Raw genomic sequence first — 27,134 nt, forward strand, 5'->3', positions numbered from 1 at the left:
TTTATTCTTGTTTGTTAGGAATTAACAACATTCCCCTGGTCTCACCAACAATCTAAATGTTCTTTATCTCCTGTAAAGTAATCTTGCCAGCTCTGTTTGACCAAATTCCTGCCCGATAATGAACCAGGAGGTAAAAAGAGTCTGCCGAATTTCTATGTTAAAGATCCCTGGGTTATAATTGCCTTACGCAAATTTTCTTCAGAAGTGTTAAATACTATTAAGGCCGCACAACAGTCTAGATGGCAGTCTCTAGCGCCATCTACTGGACTTTTACGTGTATTGCACCGATATTAAAACCCGTGAAAAAATGTGCGAATCCAAGTATCTGATGCATTCATTCAACACAATTGTTTGTTTTATTATTATTTGGAGGTTTTCTATAGCGCTAGCCAGACCCGAGGGTATCGAAGTGCTTTACAACATGATGAAGAGGAGACAAAATACAGGACAGTGGCAAGGTAGCCAAATACAGAAGAGTTCAAACTTTACAGTTCTGCTGAGCGTCAGAGGTGTGTCATTGAGGTAGAGAGGTTGAGGGATCCGAGGAGTAGCCATGAGGTAGATGGGTCAAGAGGTAGTCTCAAAGCCTAGGGAAAGCAAGTCTTATGCTGTAATTTTCTCTTAGAGGTGCGGACCCAGGGGCTGAGAGTTCGGGGAGAGGGCATGAGGTAGGTAGTGGTTGTGCGATGTCGGATGGCTGCCCGGTTGGGGGCGCGATGTCAGGTGACTGCCTGGTGGAGCCGTGTGAGTCACGTAATTGCGTTCGTGAAGGCTCGGTTGAGGTACAGGGTTTTTAGGAGGCTTTTGGATTTTGGAATAGAGGGGGTGGTTCTGATGTTGACTGGGACGGCAACACAGCTTCTCGGAGCGTTTTCTGCAAAAGAGCGGGCTGCAGTCTTTTGTTTACGCGTTTTCAGGGAAATGAGTAGGGAGGAGTTGGAACTCCTGAGGCTTCTTGATTGCCCAGATTTTTTGAGTTTGGAGGCTAGGTATTCTGGTTTCCCTGTGTGCAGGGCTTTGTGTGTGAGGCAGGCAGTTCTGAAGCTGGCCCGCATTTCCACCGGGAGCCATTTTAGATCTCTGAGTGCGGGAGATTTATGGTCACATTTTTTTTATTCCGGTGACCATTCTGGCTGCTGCATTGAGGGTGGTTTTGAGAGGGCTAGGTGGGAGCGAGCTGTACTGGAGAGGACTGTGTTCCCATAGTCCAGTCTGGACAACACCAGAGATTGTGTGGCTAGTTTGAGGTCGATAGGAGGGATGTGTGGTTTGATTTTGTTGAGGAGCTTCAGCTTGAGGAAGGCGCTCTTGGTGGAGTTCTTGATGTGATTGGACATGGATAGTTTGTGGTCACAGGTGATTCCCAGAGATTTGACAGGTTTCCAGGGTGAGATTTCCGTTGAGGGCATCAATAGCTTTCAACTATTCAACTATTTGCGGGTTTTCTTCCTTGTTGGAGATGAGGAGGATCTCAGTTTTTCCGTGATTGAATTTGAGGTGGTTCGTTGATAGCCATTCCTGGACTTCTCTGAGAGTATTGTTGAGTCTTCGGATGTTGTTAAAGTTGTTAATTTTGAGGAGACTGACACCAACTGATGATCCTCCAAGAATGGGAGTCAGAGAGAGGGTTGTGGGGCCTTGTACTTCTTGGTGCGGTTCAACTCCAGTATTAGGGTGACCTGCTGCAGTTAGGTGATGGGAGTGGCTACCTTGTAGCAGAAGAGGTGGACTGATGGTAGGTTAATACACTCACACTTACAGGTATTTTGGGTTTCATCTTGCAACAAGGTTCTGAGCTCACTGACGGTGTCGCTCTCCTTCATAACTGTGACCTACTGGGAGAGGGATCTAGGGATATGGGCTCATGTGAGTATGGAGAGAAGTCAGAACATAAGTCTTCCTGGTCAGAAAGGATTATTCATAGTCAGACATGTATTGCTGTAAAGGCTGGCTAGAAAGGGTAGGCATGACTTCCTGGAGCAGGTCTCTTAAGTCACAAAAGTGAACTGAGACTGGGCCTACACACCTATATCTAAAAAGGAAGACTTGCTCAACCTCTTCGTGCAACGGGCTTGCAGCACTGTGCACAGAAGGAATAACAGTCTCAACATTTCCATGCTGCAGTGCTGGGAAGTCTCAATGCCCAGAAGAAGACCCCTTTTTAGGTCTCGCGTGGCGTTGCAGAGCAAAGCGCTGCTCGCCTTGGCTAGATTTATTGTGACAGAGGAGTTTGAGAAGGGGGCTTGAATCCCCGCCCCTTATTTCCATTGGCTGGCGTCACCGTTTATGCTAAATGGTGACCTGCCATTGGAAATGAGGGTTTTTGGTAGACACCCTTTCGCTTCCGAGCCTAACTGGCTCGCCTGCTTTGCTGCTGTCGCAAAGCACTTTCTTATCTTTATGGGGCCATGTGTTTCTAATTAGAAACACATGGCCCCATAAAGACAAGAGATCCCCATGCTCCGGCTGCATGGCGGTCCTCTTTCACTTTCAGGGCCGCCGCTTGTTTTTTTATTCTTGTTTGTTAGGAATTAACAACATTCCCCTGGTCTCACCAACAATCTAAATGTTCTTTATCTCCTGTAAAGTAATCTTGCCAGCTCTGTTTGACCAAATTCCTGCCCGATAATGAACCAGGAGGTAAAAAGAGTCTGCCGAATTTCTATGTTAAAGATCCCTGGGTTATAATTGCTTTACGCAAATTTTCTTCAGAAGTGTTAAATACTATTAAGGCCGCACAACAGTCTAGATGGCAGTCTCTAGCGCCATCTACTGGACTTTTACGTGTATTGCACCGATATTAAAACCCGTGAAAAAATGTGCGAATCCAAGTATCTGATGCATTCATTCAACACAATTGTTTGTTTTATTATTATTTGGAGGTTTTCTATAGCGCTAGCCAGACCCGAGGGTATCGGAGTGCTTTACAACATGATGAAGAGGAGACAAAATACAGGACAGTGGCAAGGTAGCCAAATACAGAAGAGTTCAAACTTTACAGTTCTGCTGAGCGTCAGAGGTGTGTCATTGAGGTAGAGAGGTCGAGGGATCCGAGGAGTAGCCATGAGGTAGATGGGTCAAGAGGTAGTCTCAAAGCCTAGGGAAAGCAAGTCCTATGCTGTAATTTTCTCTTAGAGGTGCGGACACAGGGGCTGAGAGTTCGGGGAGAGGGCATGAGGTAGGTAGTGGTTGTGCGATGTCGGATGGCTGCCCGGTGGGGGCGCGATGTCAGGTGACTGCCTGGTGGAGCCGTGTGAGTCACGTAATTGCGTTCGTGAAGGCTCGGTTGAGGTACAGGGTTTTTAGGAGGCTTTTGGATTTTGGAATAGAGGGGGTGGTTCTGATGTTGACTGGGACGGCAACACAGCTTCTCGGAGCGTTTTCTGCAAAAGAGCGGGCTGCAGTCTTTTGTTTACGCGTTTTCAGGGAAATGAGTAGGGAGGAGTTGGAACTCCTGAGGCTTCTTGATTGCCCAGATTTTTTGAGTTTGGAGGCTAGGTATTCTGGTTTCCCTGTGTGCAGGGCTTTGTGTGTGAGGCAGGCAGTTCTGAAGCTGGCCCGCATTTCCACCGGGAGCCATTTTAGATCTCTGAGTGCGGGAGATTTATGGTCACATTTTTTTTATTCCGGTGATCATTCTGGCTGCTGCATTGAGGGTGGTTTTGAGAGGGCTAGGTGGGAGCGAGCTGTACTGGAGAGGACTGTGTTCCCATAGTCCAGTCTGGACAACACCAGAGATTGTGTGGCTAGTTTGAGGTCGATAGGAGGGATGTGTGGTTTGATTTTGTTGAGGAGCTTCAGCTTGAGGAAGGCGCTCTTGGTGGAGTTCTTGATGTGATTGGACATGGATAGTTTGTGGTCACAGGTGATTCCCAGAGATTTCCGTTGAGGGCATCAATAGCTTTCAACTATTCAACTATTTGCGGGTTTTCTTCCTTGTTGGAGATGAGGAGGATCTCAGTTTTTCCGAGATTGAATTTGAGGTGGTTCGTTGATAGCCATTCTTGGACTTCTCTGAGAGTATTGTTGAGTCTTCGGATGTTGTTAAAGGAGGAGGTTTCCAAGTAGATTTGGGTGTCATCTCCATATAGATAAAAAGAGATGTTCGCTTTTTTTCAGAATGGAGGTGAGGGGTTCCATATATATGTTGAACATTTGAGGGGAGGGAATGGATCCTTGAGGGACACCTCTATGCACGGGGGGGAGTTCGGAGGCAAAGGATTTGATTTTTACTCTTTGGGAGCGGTTTTGGAAGAAGGAGGAGAACCATTTGAGGACCACTTGGTCTGCATCTACCCGCTCTTTGAGAGCTTTGATGAGAAGACTATGGTCTACAGTGTCAAAGGCTGCTGATAATTCTAGGAGGATGAGGAGACAGCAGTGGTCTGAGTCAAGGGAGTTGAGGATGTCATCCATGATGTTGAGAATTGCAGTTTCTGTGCTGTAGCCTTTTCTAAATCCGGATTGGTGATGGTCTAGCAGGTTAATGTTGTCTATATGTTTGTTCAGTTGACGGAGAATGCATTTTTCTAGGATTTTGGCAAGGAAGAGGAGATTGGAGACAGGTCTGAAATTATTCAGGTCGGTTGAGTCTAAGCCTGGTTTCTTCAGAAGAGGAGTGACTTGGCCGAATTTAAGGCAATCTGGTATGGTGCCAGTTTGTAGGGAGCTGTTTATGGTTTTGCACCAAAGTGGAGCCAGGGTGAGTTTCAGCTCTTTGACCATTTGAGAGGGTATAGGGTCGAGGTTGTGAGATGATGGTTTGGAGGAGGAGATTAAATTGAGGATCTCCGATTCTGTGTTGGGGTCGAAGGAAGACCAGGTAGTTGCCGGTCACCTTCTTGTGGTAGTTTTGTTTGTTGGAGAGCCGTCATTGTCGGGGGGATGGAGGTTAATGTCCAGTGAAAGTTTGATCATGGTGATTTGTTCGTTAAAGAAGTTGGCGAAGTTGTCACATAAGGCTTTAGAGGGCTGGATGAGGGATGTCGCTGGCTTGGACGTTTGTTTTTGATGATGTCAAAGAGTTCTCTTGGTCTGGTTTTGGCCTTGTCCAGTGCGATGCAGAAAAAGTTGGATTTTTCATTATTGATATGTTGTTTCTACTTTATTCTTGCTGCTCTGAAGGCATCGTAACCGCTGGAGGAGGAATTCTTTCTCCAGAGACGTTCTGAGGCTCTGAGTGGCCTTCTTTCCTCATTAATGTCTTTTTTGAACCAGGATCTGGAGGGTATGTTCCTGGGTTTTTTCAGTTTTAAGGAGGGGCTAGTTCGTCTAGGATGGAGGACATGGTAACATTGTAGTGGGAAGTGAGTTCTTGGGTTGAGAGGCTTTCCGGGGAGATGGGCAGGAGGGAGGTTATTTTCTCTTCTAACTCATCTGTGTTGATCTGCGATATGTTTCTCGACCATGTGGGGCGGTCTGAGATGGAGGGAAGAGACATGATCTGTTGAGGGAGGTGGAATAGGATAAGGTGATGGTTTAACCAGTCGACCGGAAGGATGCGATCAATAGTGATTGCATCATGTTTGGCGATGATGGCATCCAGGATTGCTCCTTTATTGTGGGTTTCTTTTGAACAGTGCTGGGTGATGTTGCTGGTATGGAGTAGGTCATTTAGGTTTTGCACTGGAACACTGTTCTTATCATTCCAGTGGAGGTTTTAATGTTGGCGGTTAGGCATTCGAATTTTATTGAGTGAAAATAGATTTTTCTTCGTTTAATCAGTCCAACCCTGTTTTATATATCTTTCTTTAGAAAGTTGAGTATATAACGGCAGCCGCTGTAACACTACAGTATAAATTATACTGTATAATGCGTGTACTAGTGTGCGCGTACACATGAGTATACTTGCTTAGGGAAATATGGTACCCATGTTTCTTATACTGATGGAGGACAGGAAATAGTGAACGGTTACAGGCTGGGCATAGTTTTGGATTCGTGTTAATTGGCAAGTTTAATTTTGAAGACGTGGCTGCATTTTCCCACGTTTTCTATATTTCTCAATAATATACAAGTCTATAATCGTTTAATTTCCACCAGAATTCAGTGTTGTGAATTTTCATCTCAGCATGCAGTTAAATCAGCTGTTAAATATTACATGTGTGTTTTTATTGTATTTTTTTAAACCAGCTGTCTTTTCGGCAAACACAATAAGGGTGTCTTGCCGAAGATATGTTAATATTTTAACACAATTTACATGCTGATAAATGATCGACAAAGGTATTCAGCACAGACCCAAAGGGTGCCGGATCTATACTAGTTTCTTTGGACAACCATTGAATGTGTACATTATTTGTATTTAGAGTGATGGCATGTAAATGCATCTTATGTGGATATCTTAAAAGTCTGGCATGGACCCAGCCCACAAGGAACTACTTAGCCTATTCCTGTGATCATTTAAAAAGGACCCAGTCACACGACTGTGGCACCCAATGTGAGTGTCTTTGTATCCCCAAAAGAGTTTCTGGTAGGCAATTTAAATGTCTACCTTTTTGCTTGGTCAATAAATTAATTATTGCCAGCTGGGAACTGCCTACTCCCGTGTGTGTGTTTGTCTGTGTGTGTGTCAGTGTCATTTATTTACAAAGAAGCCTACGCTCTTGTTCATTCGTTTCTGCCATGGCCAAGCCAAATAAGACTTGCATTTCTTTGAGAAGTCTGTCTTCATGAGGACTAGTGGTGCCAGGTGGTTCCAATGCACCATGAAACAGTGAAGGGGGATGGATTACTGCCTCTCTCCAAGCGGCAGTAAGAGGGGGGATCAGCATCCAACCTCTGACGGCTGCAGAGGGGTTGGAAGCAGGCAGAAGACAGGGTTTAATATCAGTGTGGTCCTGTACATGATGACAGTGGGTTATGAGCTCGCCGTGCAGCAGTCTACATTGGGTAACCTTAAATGAAGTAGTGTGACTTTCAAATGGTTACTGAAATAATGGAAGGGCCAGCGATGGTGTAGGAGGGTGGATACCGGACTATGGTTACCCCAGATTTTTTGCCTTGTGTTTAGCTGGTTTTCGACTTAGTTGGCCTGGGATCCTGCTAATCAGGGTCCCAGGCTAACTGCTCTCTCTGTAAAATGGACTCCATGCACCCTAGGTGCATAACCAATCTGGTACTGGACACCTTATCAGCCCCTGTACAGTGCACTATAGGTGCCCAGGGCATAGGTGCATCCAAGGCCTACCAGGGGCTGTAGCATATCTTTTGCCACCCCTGGCTGGTGCTTAAATTGACACAACTGGCTGATCACTCAGCTGGGGAAAGGTGGTGTAAACACCCCTTGCTTAGATATAGTATACCTATATCTAAACCTATATCTGGACACATATATACCTATAAGTCACTCCTATGTCAGGCCTTAACAATCCTGGAGGCAGAGTGCTTGGTTTTATGTGAGATGGTGCTCTAGCATGAGCTGAGCCTGTCTGCAGCTGTCGGGACCAACTTCCTTAGCTGTTCCGGGATATTGCCATACCATATACTCTTAAGAGCATTATAATCCATCGCGGTTACTTGCTAACTTTGGTTTGGCTTTATCAAAACATGTCGTGTAAGGTGTCATACGCTTTGGAATACTACCCCCTCGCCAGTCCTGGCAACGGGGGTAGCATGCCACCCTTCTAGAGGGAGAAGACATGTTACTTTGCTAAAACGCGGTTAATCCTAACCAGAGCCTCAGCATCACAAAATGGATGCTGCTGCCACAGACACAAGTCTGACCTCCTACTGCTGACCGAAACTTGGCAGGGGATGCCTGGACAAAAGGTTTCCTGTCGCAGGGAGGTGCTACACCTCCCCAGACAGGAGATAGTGGATTGGGGCAGGGTGGGCTGAAAGAAACTAGACACTGCCTGGAGCACACAAGGCTTCCCTTGCATAATCCGGTCAAACTGGTTCTGGGGCACTCCAGCCCCAGTCCTGGCGCGAAATTGGACAAAGGGAAAGGGGTGTAACCACCCCCCTTCCTGGGTCCCACCCATAGGAGGGACCTAGCAGGTAATCCAGCCCTCAGATTTGGAATAAAGGTGGGAGCAGTGCCAGCGCACATCAGATTATCCTGACTGAAACATTGATACAGAACTCTGGACCCTTCGACATCCCACTCGACGTCGAAGACTGAAGAATCTCCCTTGTGGTCAAGGAGTGACCACCCTGTGCAAACAGGCACCATCGAGCGCCTCACCGTTTGCTTTGTTGCAGTTCCTGCCGGAACTCGAGCGAAAAAGATCGACAAGACCCAGCTTTCCTGCCTTCCAACAGCCCGATCCATAGTCCCAGCGAATCTGAGACCCGTGGAGGCGACCTTAAGCGAGGGGCCAGCCATCTTGGAAAAACCACGAAGTGCTGACCGTGCAGCTCCCGAGGCTCCCTCGACGCTGTGCATTGGGGTTTGAGAAGCCCCAGCCCCGAGCAGCTTTTGCACCAAAGCTCACCCCTCCACACTCACCGAGTGCTGAAAGGGGCCCTTTTGCATCTTTCTGCTCGATGCGTTGGTCCGGTCGCTTGCCCGTTGGCTAGTGGCCCCAGTACCGCCGAACCTTTGAATTTACACTGCTAGTCTGGTTGCTCCAGACTGGCCCTCGCTCCCCTGAAAAGGAGCACCCACTCTGACCTTGCTGGTCCGAGTAAGAAGCGATCTTCGAATCCTGCGTGGGTTGCATTTGCCAAGGCCTGTTTGCTACGATCCGGAAGCCGACACCGCCGACAGCGAGAGCCTTCGTGGGACAGCTCGTGGTCCACTCCTGGACATCCTCGGTGCCCCAGAGTCCACGTGGCAGCGGAGACAAGCTTCACGACTACCACCTGATTGCGCCCGACATTGCCTGGTTTCTTCCTGGTTCCACCCTGGTCACTGCTGAGTGACCCAGACTCTGTCCCCTCTGCTTTCAGGTACTCTACATCTTCGATCCACCCTTGGATCCAACCGGACTCCTGCAGCATCTTCATCTCCAGGCACCATCGAACTGCGTGACGAAACCCGACACACTTTGGCACCTATGCACCCGCTTCCTGTGGGTGAGGTAACTCATGAACGCAAGTGCTCCTGTATTGGTATACACCTCTAGTGTCTAAGTCTAAAGTTTGGTAGTTCTAGTCCAGTCGGAAGACTCTTAAAACAGTAACTCGATAACTTTTACGCACCATTGACTTTGCATTGGTGCATGCGTGTGCTTTAAGCGCTGCACCCGAGTCCCGCAGGCTTTTCCCGACTTCATCACTGTTAGTCCCGAATAGCCCCAGCGATTCCCAAGGCCCCAGGCCTTACCACTGTTCGATTAGTGATACTTATACCACTATTTTAGTATATGGTTTGAGTGGCCCCCAGCCTCATCCATAATTGTGCAACTTTCATATGTTTACTGTGCTTTTGTTTAAACGCTTGTGCTTCTAGACTCATAAAGAGTATAAAGGATTATTCTAGCAATAAATACATATATTTTTATAATATATAACTTGTGTGGTGTCCTTTCATTTGATATTACAGGATTGTATTTGGTAAAACAGCTGGCTTCACATGCCCTCTTGAGTTTAGCCTGAAGGCTGCTTAGTCCATGCTACCCCTAGGATAGCTTGTCTATACGGTTGACTTACAACCACCACCATAAGGGATTGTTTGGACTGATACAAGGTGCCCCCAGAATTGGAGACATCATATATCAGGCCAACTTTTCACAGATGGTTTAAGTTATGATAGTGAGTAGGTGCACCTAGGAGCATTTCCACGATCACAGAGTATCTTCCAAGATGGCGCTTCAGAGGAGAATCAGTTTATGCAGATAGAGCCTTCCTTTCCTTCAGAACTGCTCCTCTTCGTCCTGTTCAAATGCAGAAATTCATGATACTCCGACCTTATAACTGGTGTAATTAAGTGTGTGTTTTCACTGTATGCCTCAATTTGGGAGCAAGATGACCAAATACTGAGAAGTAAAAGCTTGGCTCTTTGTATGTGTATATGTGATATTTGTGCAGTGCAAACCTGTCCTTGAGAAAGCCGGGCCCTACAGGGTCGAAGGCAGAGATATATTCATAGCGCTATCCTAGGCAGGGTGCTAGGCTGTTTCTTAGTAGCAGCATCTAATGGCCCTCTTCATGCAGTTATGCTCTCACAGTCACTAAGTAATGATTCACTCGGGTAGCATGTGCCTTGAGTAGCCAGTTATAATGAACTACAATGGCTCTGTCGGGGAGCAACAATTGCTTTGTTGATCAAGATCATTAAAGATATTTAGAAATATGGAAACTTATATTCCCTTAAAGAATTCAGTGACAAATCAATGTGCGCAACAAACCCAAAAACAGGTATCAGAACACCATGAAAAAAGTGAAAACTAAACGTACTTGCTAGAAAATTATTATTATTAAATTTTTCTCTGAAGCTTGTTTCCGGGTCCAGGGAAGGCATGGCTTGGCAGTTCGGGCTGGACTGTTCCCATGAGGCACAGGGTCAGACTGATTTGCATATGGCCATGTCTGAAATGGGGTGACAGAGTGGGCTAAAGAACGGTGATGATTAAACCCAGATCTCTTGACTGGGTGTGAGTGTTTGATTGGTTCAGATGCTCCGTCCATCACCACCCCCTTTTGTACCGATTTGTTCGCCATAAGTTGGCAGGGTATGCTCAGACGTGAGTCCCTTGCTCACTTTGCCACTGGATTCAAGCAAGCCGGGATGAAGACGGCTGAAATGCCAGAAACCGGTCCTCGGAAGCTTGTTTCCGGTCCAGGGAAGGCATGGCTTGGCAGTTCAGGCTGGACTGTTCCCATGAGGCACAGGGTCAGACTGATTTGCATATGGCCATGTCTGAACTGGGGTGGCAGAGTGGGCTAAAGAACGGTGATGGATTAAACCCAGATCTCTTGACTGGGTGTGAGTGTTTGATTGGTTCAGATGTTCCGTCCATCACCAACCCCTTTTGTACCACTTTGTTCGCCATAAGTTGACAGGGTATGCTCAGACGTGAGTCCCTTGCTCACTTTGCCACTGGATTCAAGCAAGCCGGGCTGAAGACGGCTGAAATGCCAGACACTGGTCCTCGGAAGCTTGTTTCCGGTCCAGGGAAGGCATGGCTTGGCAGTTGGGGCTGAACTGTTCCCATGAGGCACAGGGTCAGACTGATTTGCATATGGCCATGTCTGAACTGGGGTGGCAGAGTGGGCTAAAGAAAGGTGATGGATTAAACCCATATCTCTTGACTGTGTGTGAGTGTTTGATTGGTTCAGATGCTCCGTCCATCACCACCCCCTTTTGGACCTCCGAGTTAGCCATAGGATATTGGCGCTGATTCTATTGTTTTCCCTTGGAGAGTAGCCTTATTTTTGCTCAGTGACAGTGACGCACTGTGTCTTTCCTGATTCCAACAGATCAACCTGTACGCGCCCCCCCCCCCACTATGCAGGACGCCTCCCCACATCTGTGACTGTCCTCTTGTCCTGATGAAGACCCGCCGCGACACATCAGTTATGCGTTGCTAGGGTCGAAACGTCGACACTAAACCTCGTTCAGTCTTAGAGATCTCTGGGTCCTAGTGTGGAGCAATTTAGCCCTTACCAGAGAGATTTCTACAATTTTTGTTCTGACCATTCATGAGAATTGTATATATTTGTACATAGTTTCACAATTGTACATATGCACTTTGTCACCTGCACTGAGCACTGATGTCACGCTGAAACACTTGTCACTTCTGCATTTTGTCTTTCTTGGACAGCTTGAACTAATGTACAGTCCTGATTATTTGATGAAAAATTTTATTATAATAATTTTCTAGCAAGTACGTTTAGTTTTCACTTTTTTCATGGTGTTCTGATACCTGTTTTGGGGTTTGTTGATCACATTGATTTGTCACTGGATTCTTTAAGTGAATATAAGTTTCCATATTTCTAAATATCTTTAATGATCTTGATCAACAAAGCAATTATTGCTCCCCAACAGAGCCATTGTAGTTCATTATATATTTACTCAGGCTCTGAGGGACACTGGGTTACCCCATTGTGTTGACCTGGAGAAGTCAGTTAAACAGACGTTCTTCCTTTGTGACTGTTTTGCTCTGTTTCTCTTCCTTTCTGCTTTTTCGCTTCATATCTTTGGGTCAAACTCTGGTCATGATGTATAAAGTGTGAAAATAACAACCTAGATAATTTACTATTTGCTTGTCAAGTATAATAGCAGGGAGGCATAGAAAATAGTGACATAAAAAATGATTGCTTTTTATTGGTTCTGTAGAGTTAACAAATGTATAACTCACAAGGAGGAGCTACAACATCAACAATAAAATTCAAAAATTCATACACAATATTGTTATCTCTGAGATAACAATATTGTGCCACTTTTGTGTCTTTCCATTGAAAACTAATTTTCAGTCTTGTTTGTAATTGTATGAATTTATGAATTTTATTGTTGATGTTGTAGCTCCTCCTTGTGAGTTATACATTTTTTTAGCAATGTGTATTTTTTAATGTGTATATTCTATTTGTTAACTCTACGGAACCAATACAAAGCAATAATTTTTTATGTCACTATTTTCTTTGCCTCCCCGCTATTATACTTGACAAGCAAATAGTAAATTGCCTAGGTTGTTATTTTCACATGTCATGTCCCTGACCTAGGAATTTCCCTTAACTGGTCAAACAGGGGGTCCTTGTTATTCTCACTCATGAAGTATAAAGTCCAATCCTCAAAAATGAGTGGTGGTTTCCCCCGCCGGCGCGAATTAAACGCAGAGGTAATCGTTGTTCTGGCTGGCTCACAATTCCTCTAGCCTTCTGTGTTGTGTTTTTAGGTGCTCTCTGATATCTAGATCCTTGATCTTCTGCCAGTGTCTACAATCAGAAGGGCCACAACTGAAGGACACAACTGTTTACTTAGCTGCACAATACTCTAAGCTACTCTTTCCTAGACGCTCAAACAATTGTCTGTCTTTTCGTAAAATGGAAATCTTTTCATGGATTAGGTTGTATTAAGGGGCATGCTTTCTGGTGTGGTAGAATGTTTAGAATCATTTTTCCTTTCCATAATGCTGTACCCCAGAAGGCTATGTCAACTAACCACAACTTAAATGAAAAATCAAAAATTCATGAAAGCAAAAAAACAAGCATTTGCAATGCAATAGCTCTCGCATTTACGCGAGTTTGAGCTATTGACATTAAAATGACAATGCCTTTTATTTTTGTTTTCATTTTTTAAACATAAATGAAAGGCATGTCAATTACAATACTGATAGCTTAAACTTGCGTAAATGCGAGACCTACTGCATTGCAAATGCTTGTTGTTGGAGCAACAAACTCTGCTGTGAGAGAGTGTTTGCATCCTGAAGGGCCTTCAGCTAATTTGTGCTTCACACACCTTCCCTTGACCATGACAGCAGGATCTGGTTGCAAAAGGTTGTCTGGAATTGAAGTAAAAAAGTCACCTGACCAGGCACAGTCAACTTCCCTGGGGTTACACTGACCAGCTGCACAGGTCCAGTGAGAGTGATCTTCGTGTGCGGGGATGGGCATTCTAGGACCCAGCAGATGCACCTCATGACACTTCTCTCTAATGCTGAAATCTGGCATCGGCAGAGCCTTATTTTACATGCAAGTTTGGTGGGTTTGGATTTATTCCCTACTGATGGCAGTAGATAGAGCTCAGGTGGGCACTAGATCACTGTTTCCTAAACAACATGTGCATAGGTTATGTGGATCAGTTACTACAAACTGTACGTTCCTAACACACATTGCTTAAAGCTGTAGATTTGTGACTTAAGCTACCCCAAATTGAAGATAGGAAAAGGACAGGTAAAGAGTGACAAAGGATCCAAAAGTGTTCAAGAGGTATAAGAGCATGGCTCAGCATTAAGACTTCCCTGAGTATGAGAAAAGCAAGCTCGGATCCACACAAGTCATTGGAAAAAAAGTTATTGGTGAGGCTATGAAGACAAACTGGGAAAGGAACGAGTCACCTCTGACACATACATGCATACTAGGACCCAGGTCTAAACGGACAGATATAGAAGAAGTTTACAATCCTGGAAGGGTGCCCGCAAGGTTGGGAATGGAAAACATCAAAGAAGAAGAAAGAGGGAGTTTTCATGAGCTTTGGGACTAGAAATTATGTGGGACAATGCAGAGAATTATGCATGAGCATAGGATGGTGGGATTATAGTGTCATGCAAGGGGCAGCAGATTTTACAAGGGTCATGACAGCAATGGATTATTCAGCAGAACATAGGATCAGGAAATTATTTAAGGACACTGGTTGATGAAAGCGGGAACAGCAGATTACAAAAAGACCATGCAGCAGTAATTTGTATGAGATCCTAAAAGCAGGGGATCATGGAAGTAAACTAGAAGCAATGGATACCAGACTGGCTGTGGGGGTTGCAGGGTTTACAGAGTGTCTCTGGAACAGGAGGTAATGGAGGTTTTAGGTGGGAGTTGATATTGTGATGCACTGACAGCTGAGGTTAAGGGAGGGGACCTTCAACTAGTATAGATCATTGTGGAAGGACCCTGGAGCAGATAATTATCCAAGTATCCTGGGAGAAAATGTCTAGTTAGCAGTTAAGAGGGCCCTGGAAGTAAATTAGTGGGGAGTCAGAGCTGGGTATTACAGTACGGCCATGGAATCAGAGGATTATGGGGTGGCTTGCTAACGAAGGATTATGTTGTGTCCTGGTATCAAAGTATTATAAGGAATCTTGGGGGCAGAAGATTCGATGGAATCGTGGACACAAACGATTATTGGGGTGGGGGGAGGGGGGAGGGATCTTCGACAACAGAAAATTATGGAGGGCAACCGTTCCAAAGAATCATGGTGAGATCCTATGGGCAGCCAATTATTAAAGAGCTGTGGGTTTAGACGAAAATGGAGAGGTCCTGGGATGAAAGGATAACTGACGGGTCCTGGGAGCAGACTGTTAAGGGTGTTGGAACAGGTGTACTATTACCTTGTAGAATTCTTGCAGCCATTTTTGCTGGAGATCTGCAGACTGGGAAAACAAAAACAAAAACATTATTGAGCGAACATTGCCTGAGACAGACAAAAACAAACATTTATAAAGCCAAAGGTTTTGTGAGCACCATTTGCCCAAGTCATCAAAGCAAACAACACAGCATCTGTAGCAGCACCTTTACACAAAACCTGTTAAGCATAAGTGGCAGTGCAACCATCACTCACACAAAGACCTGATACAATGAGACAGGAGCAGGACACATTCACTAGTCCACTGGTTGAGTACAGCAGAGTAGCAAGCTACCCCCACCACACAGAGTAACAGGTACAGACTGTGCCGCATCCATGCAACTTACACACACACACCCAGCAGGTACAGTAAGGGGCAAAAAATACACACATCAGACTACATAAATATAAAATTTCCTAGCTATCATAACTGAATGTTTTAATTCTAGTAAAGACTCAGGCGAAGATTCTGCTTTACTTTATTCCTTTGTTTTCTAAAGCAGCCACATAAAGCAAACAAACTATATTTCCCATGAGAACTAGGGAAATACTACAAGTGAACAACAACCAATTATAGCCCATCATTGTCCATAAAAGTGCTTTATAAGCCTCTACAATCCTCTTTCTTTCTGTGACATGTGTTGAAATATCCACTTCCATCACTCTTGTTTGTAGGTGTCATTCCCTATAACGAAAGGGAAGTATTACCACAAGTAAAAGCGTTCTTCCCGTAAGCACTGAACAACATTATACCGTCATAGTATTTAATACACATAAAGAAGGATCCATTCTGGGAAGAACTTAAATGTCCAATAAAATACTGCATCAAATTGCATGTAACCGTTTGTCAGAAAGTCTTGCTTACTCTGAAAGCTTATTCCATTTATCTTTCCTCATTTCTCTCTTCAGGTGGGGGATCTACCCTTGATCCCTGGGAAGGAGTAATTCTTGCCTCCGAGTCCTTAATAGAATTGAAACTCTCTGCTAACTTGGCTTGGAAAATTTATATTGTATGCAGGGAAATCGTAAGGATTTTGAGGGCCCAGGGCCAAACGTATTTTGGGGACCCCTGTTCGGAGCAGCTTTGAATTTATGAGCCAATTTCAGCTCTTTCATGCCCTCTTTGGCCAGTATCCTGACAGTGCACAGGCACACTCGTCCAAATTCTAAATGTGTTAGAGAGTGGTATTTGTTTTTATTATTGTAACACAGCAGCAGGTCACTAATATTACTGCAAATAATCTCTGTGACACCCTACCATTTCTCAAATGTGAGATCTTGTTTTAATCTACAATACCTTTTTTATGGATGTTGCATGAAACATAAACACAACATTTCTCTGCAACATGTCTGTAACAGGCTCTCACACATCATCCACATTAAAAATAAATTAAGGGAAAAAGGTATTTAAAACAATATTTTTACTAATTACTCAAGGTCATCACATCACGACTCTACAGAACAGCGCTGGCTCTATCAGGGGCCTCTTCAAAAGCTGGGGCACTGGGCCATAGTCCAATATCCCCATGCCTTAAAATGTCTCAGATTCTATGTCAGGACCAGAGGGTAGGATTATGCTAGTTTAAAGCTTCTTGACTACTAATGTTTGAAACAAAACCTTATAAAGCTTGAGTCCGAAGACGAGTCTGCCACATTCATGGTATCCTCTAGTCTAGCGCCCAATATCACCCCTTGCTGAATGGTCACCGAATATCTTAGTGTCATTGCCTGCTTCCTGCATGAGCCTTCGAACCCACCTGGCGATGGTTTAGGATGAAACTGCCTTATGAAGTTTCCCGATAGCAAATAATCTCTATCCTGAAGAGTGAAATTCCTCTTTAAAACTTCCATAGGCTTTGATGCAATGCACCACACACAAATTCTAACAATCCTCAAAGGATAGGCAAGAGGCTGGGGTGATAACACTACTTGATAAAATCCAGGGCTCGGATATCCAAATCCGTTCTACAGGATACCAAGAACAGCAGCATCACCAGCTTGGCGGATAGCACCTTCCGGGAAAGATAATTCTTACTTTCCCAAGATAAAAGTAATTGCTACTCTATCTACGTCTAAAATGGTAGAATATCTTGGTTCCGGAGGAAGGGACTGGTAGATGCCTTTTAACAGTTTCAGAATCATCAGTTGTTTAGCGACTGGAAGGCCCTAAACTAGAAGGTGACCTGTAGAAATAGCTGATGGAAATGTGTTCACAGATTTTTAAGCCATCCCTTTCTGAACCATGTGTGCTACAAAATTGAGGCTATGGACTATATCTGCCCCCAGGAGATCCACAACCATTGTGACCAAGCTGATTTGTATAGTCTAACTGTTCCCTCAGCCCAAATCTTGTGATTGAGCGAGGTTCGAAAGGTCTGGGATTTGCCAGCCAACAACCCTGTATACTGCCATGCTTTAAGATACAGTGTGTTGTGTGTTACCAAGGGATAAATGTTCCCCGACAGCTCCAGGACCAGATCTGTGAGAAGGGGGAGTCGGATTGGAAAATCCAAGGAAAGATCCAGAGGAACCGGAAACCACACTTTAGATCCCAATTTGGGGTCACCACTAATATATTCGACTGCTGCCGCCACCATTCTCATTATCATGGCAAATGGTGGAAACGTATATTCCAGTTCCGAGTTCCACTCTTTGAAGAAAACGTCCAGCATCATTGCAATAAGGACCGGCCTCCAGAGGAAGCAGCAGTGGATGTTGTATTCTCAAGGCAAACAGATCGACCATAAAGGGGCCCCATGGTGCCGAGATCCATTTGAAGATCTCCACCTTGAGTTTCCAACAGCTCGTAGTTTTTTTTATTGCCAATACCCTGCTTTGTTGGAAGCACCCGGTACTCTGCCATCAAAGAGAATTGACAGTCTAGGAAAGGTTCTTGGCTAAGTAGGATAGGACTTTGAATTTTGTGCAGCTGAGGTGATTGATGTAAAGCACTGCCATCACACTGTCCATTTTCAGAAGGACCAGGCCCTGAATTCTGCCTCTGGTCCAGCACTGCACTCTAAAGGAGGCTGCGAGAAGTTCCAGGCAATTTATATGTATTTGCTGTGTTTGAATTGACCATTTTCCACCTGTAGATGACTCACCGCAGCGGTTTTACCATCTTGTCTTGCTGGTGTCCTAATAAATGCTGAGATCCGCATTGAAGTCAAAGATCGCTCTCCCATTCCTACCCTCCATATAGGCAACCCACCACTCTATTTCCTCTTTGGCTTCGGTCAAGAGCGGCACCTTCTGTAAGTAGGTATGACCCCTCCTGAGATGGTAGGCCTTCAGGCGTTAAACGACCTTGAAGTGTAGAGGTGATGATGGCTTGTATGGAGGTTGATAGAAGGCTCATCAGATAAGAAATGTGATGCTACAACGTGTAGACCTTCGTCAGACATTTCCCAAGCTGTTGATCTTTGTCATCTTCCTGGTTGGGAAACTGAGGGTTTCTGACACCGAATCGATGGTGAAGCCCAGGAATGATACCCGCTGAGAAGGGACTAAGGCTGATTTATTCTCGTTTAACATCAACCCCAGGTTCTGAAACAAGGATATGGTTTGTTGCAGGTTCTCTACTAGGGATGAGCTATTCTGATCGATCAGATGAATGTCATCTAGGTAGACAATGATCCCTTGAGCATGGAGGTGCTCCATCACTAGTCAGAGAGCCTTGGTGAAGCACTAGGGGGCTGATGAGAGATCGAACGGTAGAGTGAGTCTGATTGCGAGAGTTCCATAGGAATTGCAGGAATTTTCAATGTGAAGGGAAGATGTGGACTGATAGATAGCGTCCTTCAAATCCAACCTTGCTATCCCTCAGAAAATGGATTTCCTCCATTTTGAAGTAGCGAAACACCAGCCACTCGTTGATTCCTGCAGGTTGATTACCGGGAGATGTCCAGCGTCCTAGTTCTCCACCAGAAAAATGTTGCTGAAAACCACTCCTGGGGTGTACCGGTCCTTTTCCCAACAAGGCGGATATTTCTTTGTCTATAAGAGTAGAATCATGTTCTTAGAACACCAGCTGATCTGGCTGGCGAAGCTGTATGGGATGCAGTAGAACTAGCAGTAGAAGCCTCGAACCATTTGAAATACCCAGGTGTCTGTTGTCAGTGTCCGCAAGGAACGCGCTGTCCTCCCTTTCAGGAAACGCCTTAAAACGTTCCTGTTCAGGGCGGCGTTGGACACAATCTAATCATCTGCTACGCATGTTTCTGGGGACTGCAGTGGGTATCGGACCCCTCTCTCAAAGTGCTAAGAGACCTAATGGTGATTATGCGCTATAGAAGTAGCAGTTAACATTAACATTTTAATTGGGAAGAAGGGTGAATTCTTACCATGTGATCCAGTGGGGTCTTGTCCTCTGAAGAGGAAGAAACTCCTGAACCTGGAGATGTTCTGGCAATGGACCCGCTTTGCTTCTTGACCTCTAATAGAGGCTGAATAGCAGAAGTGACTGCCTTTCTTGGGGTTGAGGATATACTTAGCCAAACACGTGATCCTCTTAGCAACTATATCCAAGGTCTGAGCCACTCTGCCACCCAGGGATGGATAGGGGCATTTTACCCTTAAAGTGTTAATGTCTTTCTCCAATGGCTTGGGAAATCTGTCCTCCACATAAGTGGCCACTCTCGCTCCTGGGAGCGCCTCTGAGGAATGAGGATGTAGGAGGTCTTCTGGGTTCAGCATATCCAAAACCGAGATGGAATCCTCAGTTAAGGGCTCCGAGTCCCCAGGGTCAGTAGTCAGGATTTCAGACGAGGGATGCCATGGTCTTCATCAGAGTTTCCCGGGGAAATGTCATCTTGAGTGTCTTGTTGGAGAGTATCTGGGGTTGCTGCCTCTCCAGCAGGGAGGTCGGGAATTGTCAGGGACGTCTGATGCCCTGTGGGGGTAACCAGAAAAGCTTTTTTTAGCTTACCGAATTAGCCAAGGTCGACGTCATCCATGTGATTCTTTTTACCAAAGAACTTAGCGGGAGGTGGGGGGGAAGCCCTCTAAGATTAGTAAGAGGGACTTCCTGTCAAACAGGAGTTGCCTGGCATTCTGCTCTAAGGGCATCAGTTCACATTCCACAGGGGTAACGGCATATGAAACCACATTGCAAACTGATGCATCGATCACCTCATAAAATACGTCACTAAGGGGAGACAGGACATGTATTCATCTTCATTTGGAGACTCCGAAGAGCTTTGCATGGTCAGAGTAATCTTTAACTGGGGTTGCCAGTATGTATTAGTGAGCTCCGTGGGACTAGTTTTGAGGCCTGTGGAGGACAGCAGTCACACACTCATATACTCCTTGATGGGGCCAAGCTGGACCCGTTTCTAAAGCCTGAAGAGGACACTAGTTACCCGCAGATCCTCAGAATACATTATTTTTTACAGGCCTCTCTTCAGGGCATTTCCAAAATCAGAGCCTGTATGGCAGGATATAATCAATACAGGCGCACATGGTGCGTAAAACTTTGGGGCAGGCGGGCAGGATGGCAAGTGGTTCTGTGATCTCCGGCTAAGGAGATCTTGGACCGAAAAGCGCATGAGAACACTTAACTGCAGATGTGTAAAGAGAGAGCACTTAACTCTGGCGGCTCTAGAAACATTAGAGGCACAAACAATCTTCTGCTAAAACCTCGAAGATTCCGGAAGGTAAAAACCTATAAACGCTCTTTCTCAGGAATGGCACCCAGGATCTGGAACTCACTTCCTCCTGAAACCAGGCTCATCTCCTCCTTCACACTTTTTAAGAAAGGAGTAAAAGCTATTTTTATGGCCAAATACACTTGACCTATTAGTGTGGATCTGGAAAGACCCTACACCGACCTGTATTACTTTGTTCGAACTCTATGTCTATGTATTTCACCTGTATTATTGTTGCTACGGACTATCTATGCACACATTTAACTCTCTGTTCGAACTATATGACTATGTATTTCACCTGTATTACTGACGCTACTGACTATCTATGCACACATTTAACTGTTATATTTGTATTATTGATGTGCTGTACTACTTTGCTCCCTCACGTACCTACCCTTCCCACTTATCATGTGTAACCCCACTCTCTTGCTGGCATTCCCGGCTTTGTAAAGCGCTCTGATATCTGCAAAGATCTTGTTCGCGCTATATAAAACTTTCAAATAAATAAATAAATAAACTGCGGCTTCTGGAGCAGCAAAGAAGGGTCGTAGAGTATAGAGGCCGACTAAGGACTAATACCGACAATGCTGTGCTGTGATAGGTTGTTTTTCACTTGTTGTTTTTCCCTAGTCTTCATGGAAAAGGCAGTTTGTTTGCTTTACACGACTGCTGTCGAAAATAAAGGAAGAAAGTAAAGGATAATCCTCGCCTCTGGTCCTGACACAGAATGACTGACACTTTAAAAATTATCCCTAGATAGCATCAATCAATCAGGCGGAATCGCCCTGCTAATCACTAGTATGGACGCATTTAATTATTCATATTGCTTTACAATATACTGTAAAAGGGACCTGCTTGAATTAGTTTACAGTACATCAGATTACTGAAGGAATCTCCAACTGGAGATGTGAATCAGACAGTGCCTAATTTGAGCCGGTGGTTGCAAGTGGGGCCCACAGGCACTCATTTTTGGGGACCGGCACTTATTTTTCCTAATGAACTTTGATCCTGAGCACGAGAGAGCTAAAGATACAAGGGAGGAAGAGAAAAACTGAAAAAACAGTGACAAAGAGATAGAGCACGGATGAAAAAGAAACTGCATGAGTGAGACAGAGAACTTGAGTGGTGTCTGGTGGTGGTAGAATACACAATATGCACCCTTGGTATTTGGAACCCAACCCAGGCCGTCGATAGCAGCAGGCAAGGGCATCTGAACAAAACTTTGGGACCGTCACTTATTATCTTACAAATGAAGCACCGGAATTAGAGCACTGACTGGCTGAGCTAATGTGACATCTGGCAGCAACCCCTGTGTGAAGAGGAAGGGGATAGTTATGGAAAGTGGGGGTCAGGAAGAAACTCCGGGATTAAGTTCAGCCAGGAAGGTGTTGAAGTTAAAAGACAGCAGCAATGTGTTACACAATGTAACTGCATCTTCATTCTACCAGGATGACGCAGAGGTGAGGTCAACTACTACTATAAAAGTCATCTGAGTCTGGTCTCGTCTGCGGACCCATTGTGGCGATCCTTGGTCCACATGTGTGAAGTGATAGACTGGAAGGTACACAGAGGTCTTAGCTTTGGACCTGAGTAAGTGCAGTGCAAGACACACACACGTTTCCTTTTTTCAACGGAAAGGAGGTAACCGATGATAATAAGCGGACTTGCTGACGAGTACCAGCTAGCAGTCCCCTTGGTGTTACTACCGTGAGGTGCCTTCTTCCTGCTCCACACATTTTTCATGCACACTGGGTGGACTATGATGGTATAAGCTTCTGTGATTTAGACACACCACAGCATAATGACTTACGATAAGTCTGAGAGGGAGTTATTACGTTTCTGGGGACCCCCGAATTGCTGGATATACAGTTTTGGGTGGAGTTCTAGACAGTAACTGGATTGAATTATTTGAAGCACCCACCTGTCTGATGTGATGTTTTCCCATGCTGGTAGGTATTGTTGTAGTCTTCCCCCGACAGGAGTGGAATGGGACGGGGGAAGGGGAGTCATTGGGCAGGGGTAGAGGCAGAGCGGGAGTTGTTGTTTTTACCTCAGCCTTTATTATGGTTACCCCTGTAACCTCCTGTTTGGTAGCCCTTACTATAGATGGATTGTGTAGGGGCTTTGTATGAGATGGAAGGTGTGTCTGAAGAGTATCCTTTGGTGGCGCCTCGATAAGATGAGCGGCGAAATGAACGTCTGGGAGCCTGCGACTGCAGGGCTCCCATAGATTTGGTTGTATCTGTATCCTTTTTCATTTTTTCAAGTGATACAATTACATTGGGTCCGAATAAGTGTTGCTCATCGAAGGGTTGATTAAGTAAAGCACTTTGGACTTCAGGTTTGAACCCTGATATGCGTAGCCAGGCATGTCTACGTAATAAAACACTGGTGTTACCTGCCCTGGAGGCGGTGTCCGCTGCATCAAGTGCACACCGAATAGAGGTGTTAGTAATATTTTTCCCTTCTTGGATAAGCTCATTTGCTCTATCTTTGTATTTATCAGGGAGGTGTTGCATTAATGATTCTAATTCGTCATAATATGCCATGTCATATCTGGCCAATAATGCTTGTGTATTGGCAATACGCCACATGTTTGCTGCTTGAGACGGAGTTCTTTTCCCTGATGCGTCAAGTAGCTTAGACTCTTTATCTAGTGGGGGAGCTTCACCTGATGTTTGTGAGCTTGCTCTCTTGCGTGCGTTGGAAACTACAAGTGAGTCTAGTGGTACTGGACCTTTAGTATATGCTGGATCTGAAGGGGCAGCTTTATACTTTTTCTCTATTCGAGGGTTAATGACCCGAGGTCTGACTGAGTCCTTGAAGACTTCAGGAGCATGCTTAATCACTCCTTTAAGCATTGGTAAAATGGATGAGGAGTCAAGTCAAGTTAAGTCAAGTCAAAAACTTATATAGCGCACTACATACCTATCGGGTCTCAAAGCGCTTGAGGAAGGGGGGGGAGGTTTACTTATCGAATATCCAGGTTTTAAACTGTTTTCTGAAGGCTAGGTGGTTTTGAGTAAGGCGTAGGTGTATGGGGAGGGAGTTCCATGTTTTGGCCGCTAAGTAGGAGAAGGATCTTCCTCCCATGGTGGCTTTGTGGATGCGCGGAACAGCGGCGAGGGCTTGGTTGGACGAGCGTAGCTGGCAGTTGGGGGTGTAGAAGGAAAGGCGCGTGTTGAGGCAATCGGGTCCAAGTTCGTAGAGGGCTTTGTGTGCGTGGGTGAGGAGACGGAACGTTATCCTCTTGTTGATGGGGAGCCAGTGAAGGTCTTTCAGGTGACCGGAAATGTGGTCTGTGCGGGGGATGTCTAGTATGAGTCTGGCTGAAGCGTTTTGGACGCGTTGGAGTTTTTTCTGACGTTTTGCGGTAGTACCGGCGTACAGGGTGTTTCCGTAGTCCAGTCGGCTTGTGACCAGTGCGTGGGTGACAGTTTTTCTTGTTTCGGTGGGGATCCAGTGAAATGTTTTTTTGAGCATGCGTAGGATGTTGAAGCATGATGATGAGACGGCGTTGACTTGTCTGGTCTTCGAGAGAGAGGAGTCCAGGATAATACCCAGGTTCCGTGCGTGGTCCGTCGGTATGGGTGCTTTTCCTAGGGCCGTAGGCCACCAAGAGTCGTCCCAGGCGGAGGGGGATGTACCTAAGATGAGGACTTCCGTTTTGTCCGAGTTCAGTTTAAGACGGCTTTGTTTCATCCACTCGGCTACTTCTTTCATCCCTTCGTGTAGGTTGGTTTTGGAGGTGATTGGGTCTTTGATGAGTGAGAGGATCAGTTGAGTGTCATCAGCGTAGGAGATGATGTTGAGGTTGTGTTGACGTGCGATGGTAGCGAGGGGGCTCATGTATACGTTGAAGAGGGTAGGGCTGATAGAAGATCCTTGTGGGACGCCGCAGATGACTTCGGTGGCCTCTGACTTAAAAGGGGGGAGGCGGACTCTCTGAGTTATTCCAGCGAGGAACGAGATGATCCAGTCCAATGCTTTTCCTTGAATTCCGATGTTGTTGAGGCGTTGTATAAGGGTGCTATGACTGACTGTGTCGAAGGCTGCAGAGAGGTCAAGGAGGATGAGGGCGACTGTCTCCATTGTCCAGAAGTATTCTAATGTTGTCTGTTGCTGCGATGAGTGCGGTCTCAGTGCTGTGTTTGGCTCGGAAGCCAGATTGTGAGGAGTCGAGGGATTTGTTGGTTTCGAGGAAGGCGGCGAGCTGATTGTTGACGGCTTTTTCCAATGACTTTGGCAGGGAATGGGAGGAGCGAGATGGGGCGGTAGTTTTTGAGTTCAGTTGGGTCTGCTGTGGGTTTCTTCAGAAGGGCGCTGAGTTCGGCGTGTTTCCAGCTTTCTGAGAATGTGGCGGAGTTGAGAGAGCAGTTGATGACGTCTCGGAGATGGGGTGCGATAATGGAGTTTGCTTTGTTGAAGATGTGGTGGGGCCATGGGTCTGTTGGGGATCCTGAGTGGATGGAGTTCATCAGGCGAATGGTGTCATCAGTAGTGATTGGGTCCCACTCGTGAAGGTTATTCAGAGGGGGTGTAGGTTCGGAGGTGAGTGGGGTGGACTGGTCTACGGGTTGGTTGTCAAAGCTGTTATGAATGTCGGCGATTTTGTCATGGAAGAATGATGCGAGGGAGTCGCAGAGGACTTGAGAGGGGGTGATGTCGTTGGAGCTGGCGGCGGGGTTGGTGGATTCTTTGACGATGTTAAATAGTTCTTTGCTGTTGTGGGCGTTATTGTCTGATGAGGACCTTTGTGCATTGTCAAAGGAATCCATTAGAAAGTCTTCATCTACAGGGTCAGTATGCATATCTACTCCATGATATTACGCGGCTCTGTGTATCAACTGATTAAAACCCATAGTGTCTTCTAGTGGGGAAGGCCTTGAGGGGTATATGTCATCTTGAGGGACATTTGGGACGTCTGGGGTGTTATAATCATCCCACGGGTCAGGTGAACCTGGAGGGATAGATGGATCATCTATGTTAGCCCCTATATCATCAGAGCTATCATCCCTATTGTCATAGTCTTGCATGATAGAGGATGCAGGGGAATGTTGTGGTAGGGGAGCAGGTGGTGATGGTATATGTGGAGGAGGAGGGGAAGGAAGTCTTAAAGGCGAGGTAGCCATGTCCTTTTTCTTTGAATGAGGAGCTGGCGCTGGTGTTTCCAGTGGCCGCTTTTTTGAAGCTAAAGTTAGCTGCCCAGTGATTGGAACTTTAGCTAGAGTCTTTTGTGCAGGGTCTGGATGAAATAAGTCATCTGCAGGAGGCCGATCTTTTGGTGCGGAGGGAGGTTTCAGCACCAAAGCGGTTTCTTTAGTTTTTTTGGAAAAGTCTCTTTTGGTGTGGAGGGAGGTTTCGGCACCGAAGCGGTTTCTTTTGTTTTAAGGAAAAGTCCTTAACCGGAGAAGCAGGAGTCTTTTTCGACTCCGATGATTTTTTTGGCTCCGGTATATTTTTGGGATCCAATGGTTTTTTTGGTTCCGGTGGTCTTTTTGAATCCGAAGCGGGTTTGCTTGGTTCCGACCTGGGTTTTGGTGCCGAAGGAGTACCGGTAGGCTTCGGCGCCGGTGGTTTGGATGTTGGCGGGCCGGTGGTATTGTCTTCTTCTGTGCCGATAGGTGTGTGCCGGTACCGTGGGAAGGCCGACTCGAGCCCGAATCGCTTGAAGGCTTAGTTAGCTTCTTAGCCGGGCCCGAAGGTGGGGCAGTAGAAGCAGTGTGCCGGTGTGCACCCGAGGGAGAGGGTGTGACCGGGGCCTTCTTTGGATGTGTCGAGGAAGGGTTGGGGTCGACGGTCTTACTTACGACCCACTGTGCTGGAGTGATGTCCTCGACTTCTGAATCTTCTGCCTCGGAGTTGTTGTCGACGTCGTGTTGTTCTGGGACTTCGACGCCTTCTTCAAAGATGTCGTTCGGAATCAGAGCTGAAGATCGAGCCATTGTTCTCCTAGCTCTTCGGTCCCGGATAGTCTTTTTGGAGAGGAAAGAGGCACAAGCGGAACAGTCTCTGGCCTCATGCTCCGGGGAGAGGCAAAGGTTACACACTTCATGAAGGTCGAAGTGGGGACACTTCGACCCACATTGAGGACACTTTTTAAATGGTGTGCTTTCCATGAGCTGGAGTCGAGCCCTAGTTAGGCCCGAAGGCCGTCGACGATGACCGGAATCGAAATGTTCGGTGTTGAAGAGTAGCGTCGACTGGGAAAGTGTTCGAAACTGATTTTCTGTACGTTGGTGAGGATTGCGCGTCGAAGGAAATCGGTCCCAACACGGAGCGCTGGAAACACATCCGAGCCTGGTGGCGGAAAAAAACTATTTGGGGATGGAGCCGATGCCCATGCGCAGTATCATCCAAAGGAGGAGTCACCTATCCCGTGACTTCCAAAGACTTTTCTACAACAAAACAAACTGCAAACATCCGGGCCCAACACTAGGTGGCCATCTATGCACAGTGTGTAATCTGCAGCTCATATGCCTCGAACACAGTATTCTTGTCTCAGGTAATCCTTCCCTATAGAACTCTCCCTCCATGATTCAACAGCACAT

The 27,134-nt window shown here is 45.9% G+C and overlaps 1 protein-coding gene across 1 annotated transcript in view; it reads right to left on the reverse strand.

The window, feature by feature from the left end:
• The window catches only part of LOC147683120 (inositol polyphosphate-5-phosphatase A-like), a 419,584-nt gene that overhangs the window by 271,793 nt on the left and 120,657 nt on the right, over positions 1-27,134 (reverse strand). Inside the window, exon 2 of the mRNA XM_086943599.1 lies at positions 14,925-14,966. Coding sequence (XP_086799725.1) covers positions 14,925-14,966 — 42 coding nt within the window. The remainder of the gene's footprint in view (positions 1-14,924; positions 14,967-27,134) is intronic.

This window comes from Lissotriton vulgaris, chromosome 11 (assembly GCF_964263255.1).
Source record: "Lissotriton vulgaris chromosome 11, aLisVul1.2, whole genome shotgun sequence".
Classification (NCBI taxonomy): domain Eukaryota; kingdom Metazoa; phylum Chordata; class Amphibia; order Caudata; family Salamandridae; genus Lissotriton; species Lissotriton vulgaris.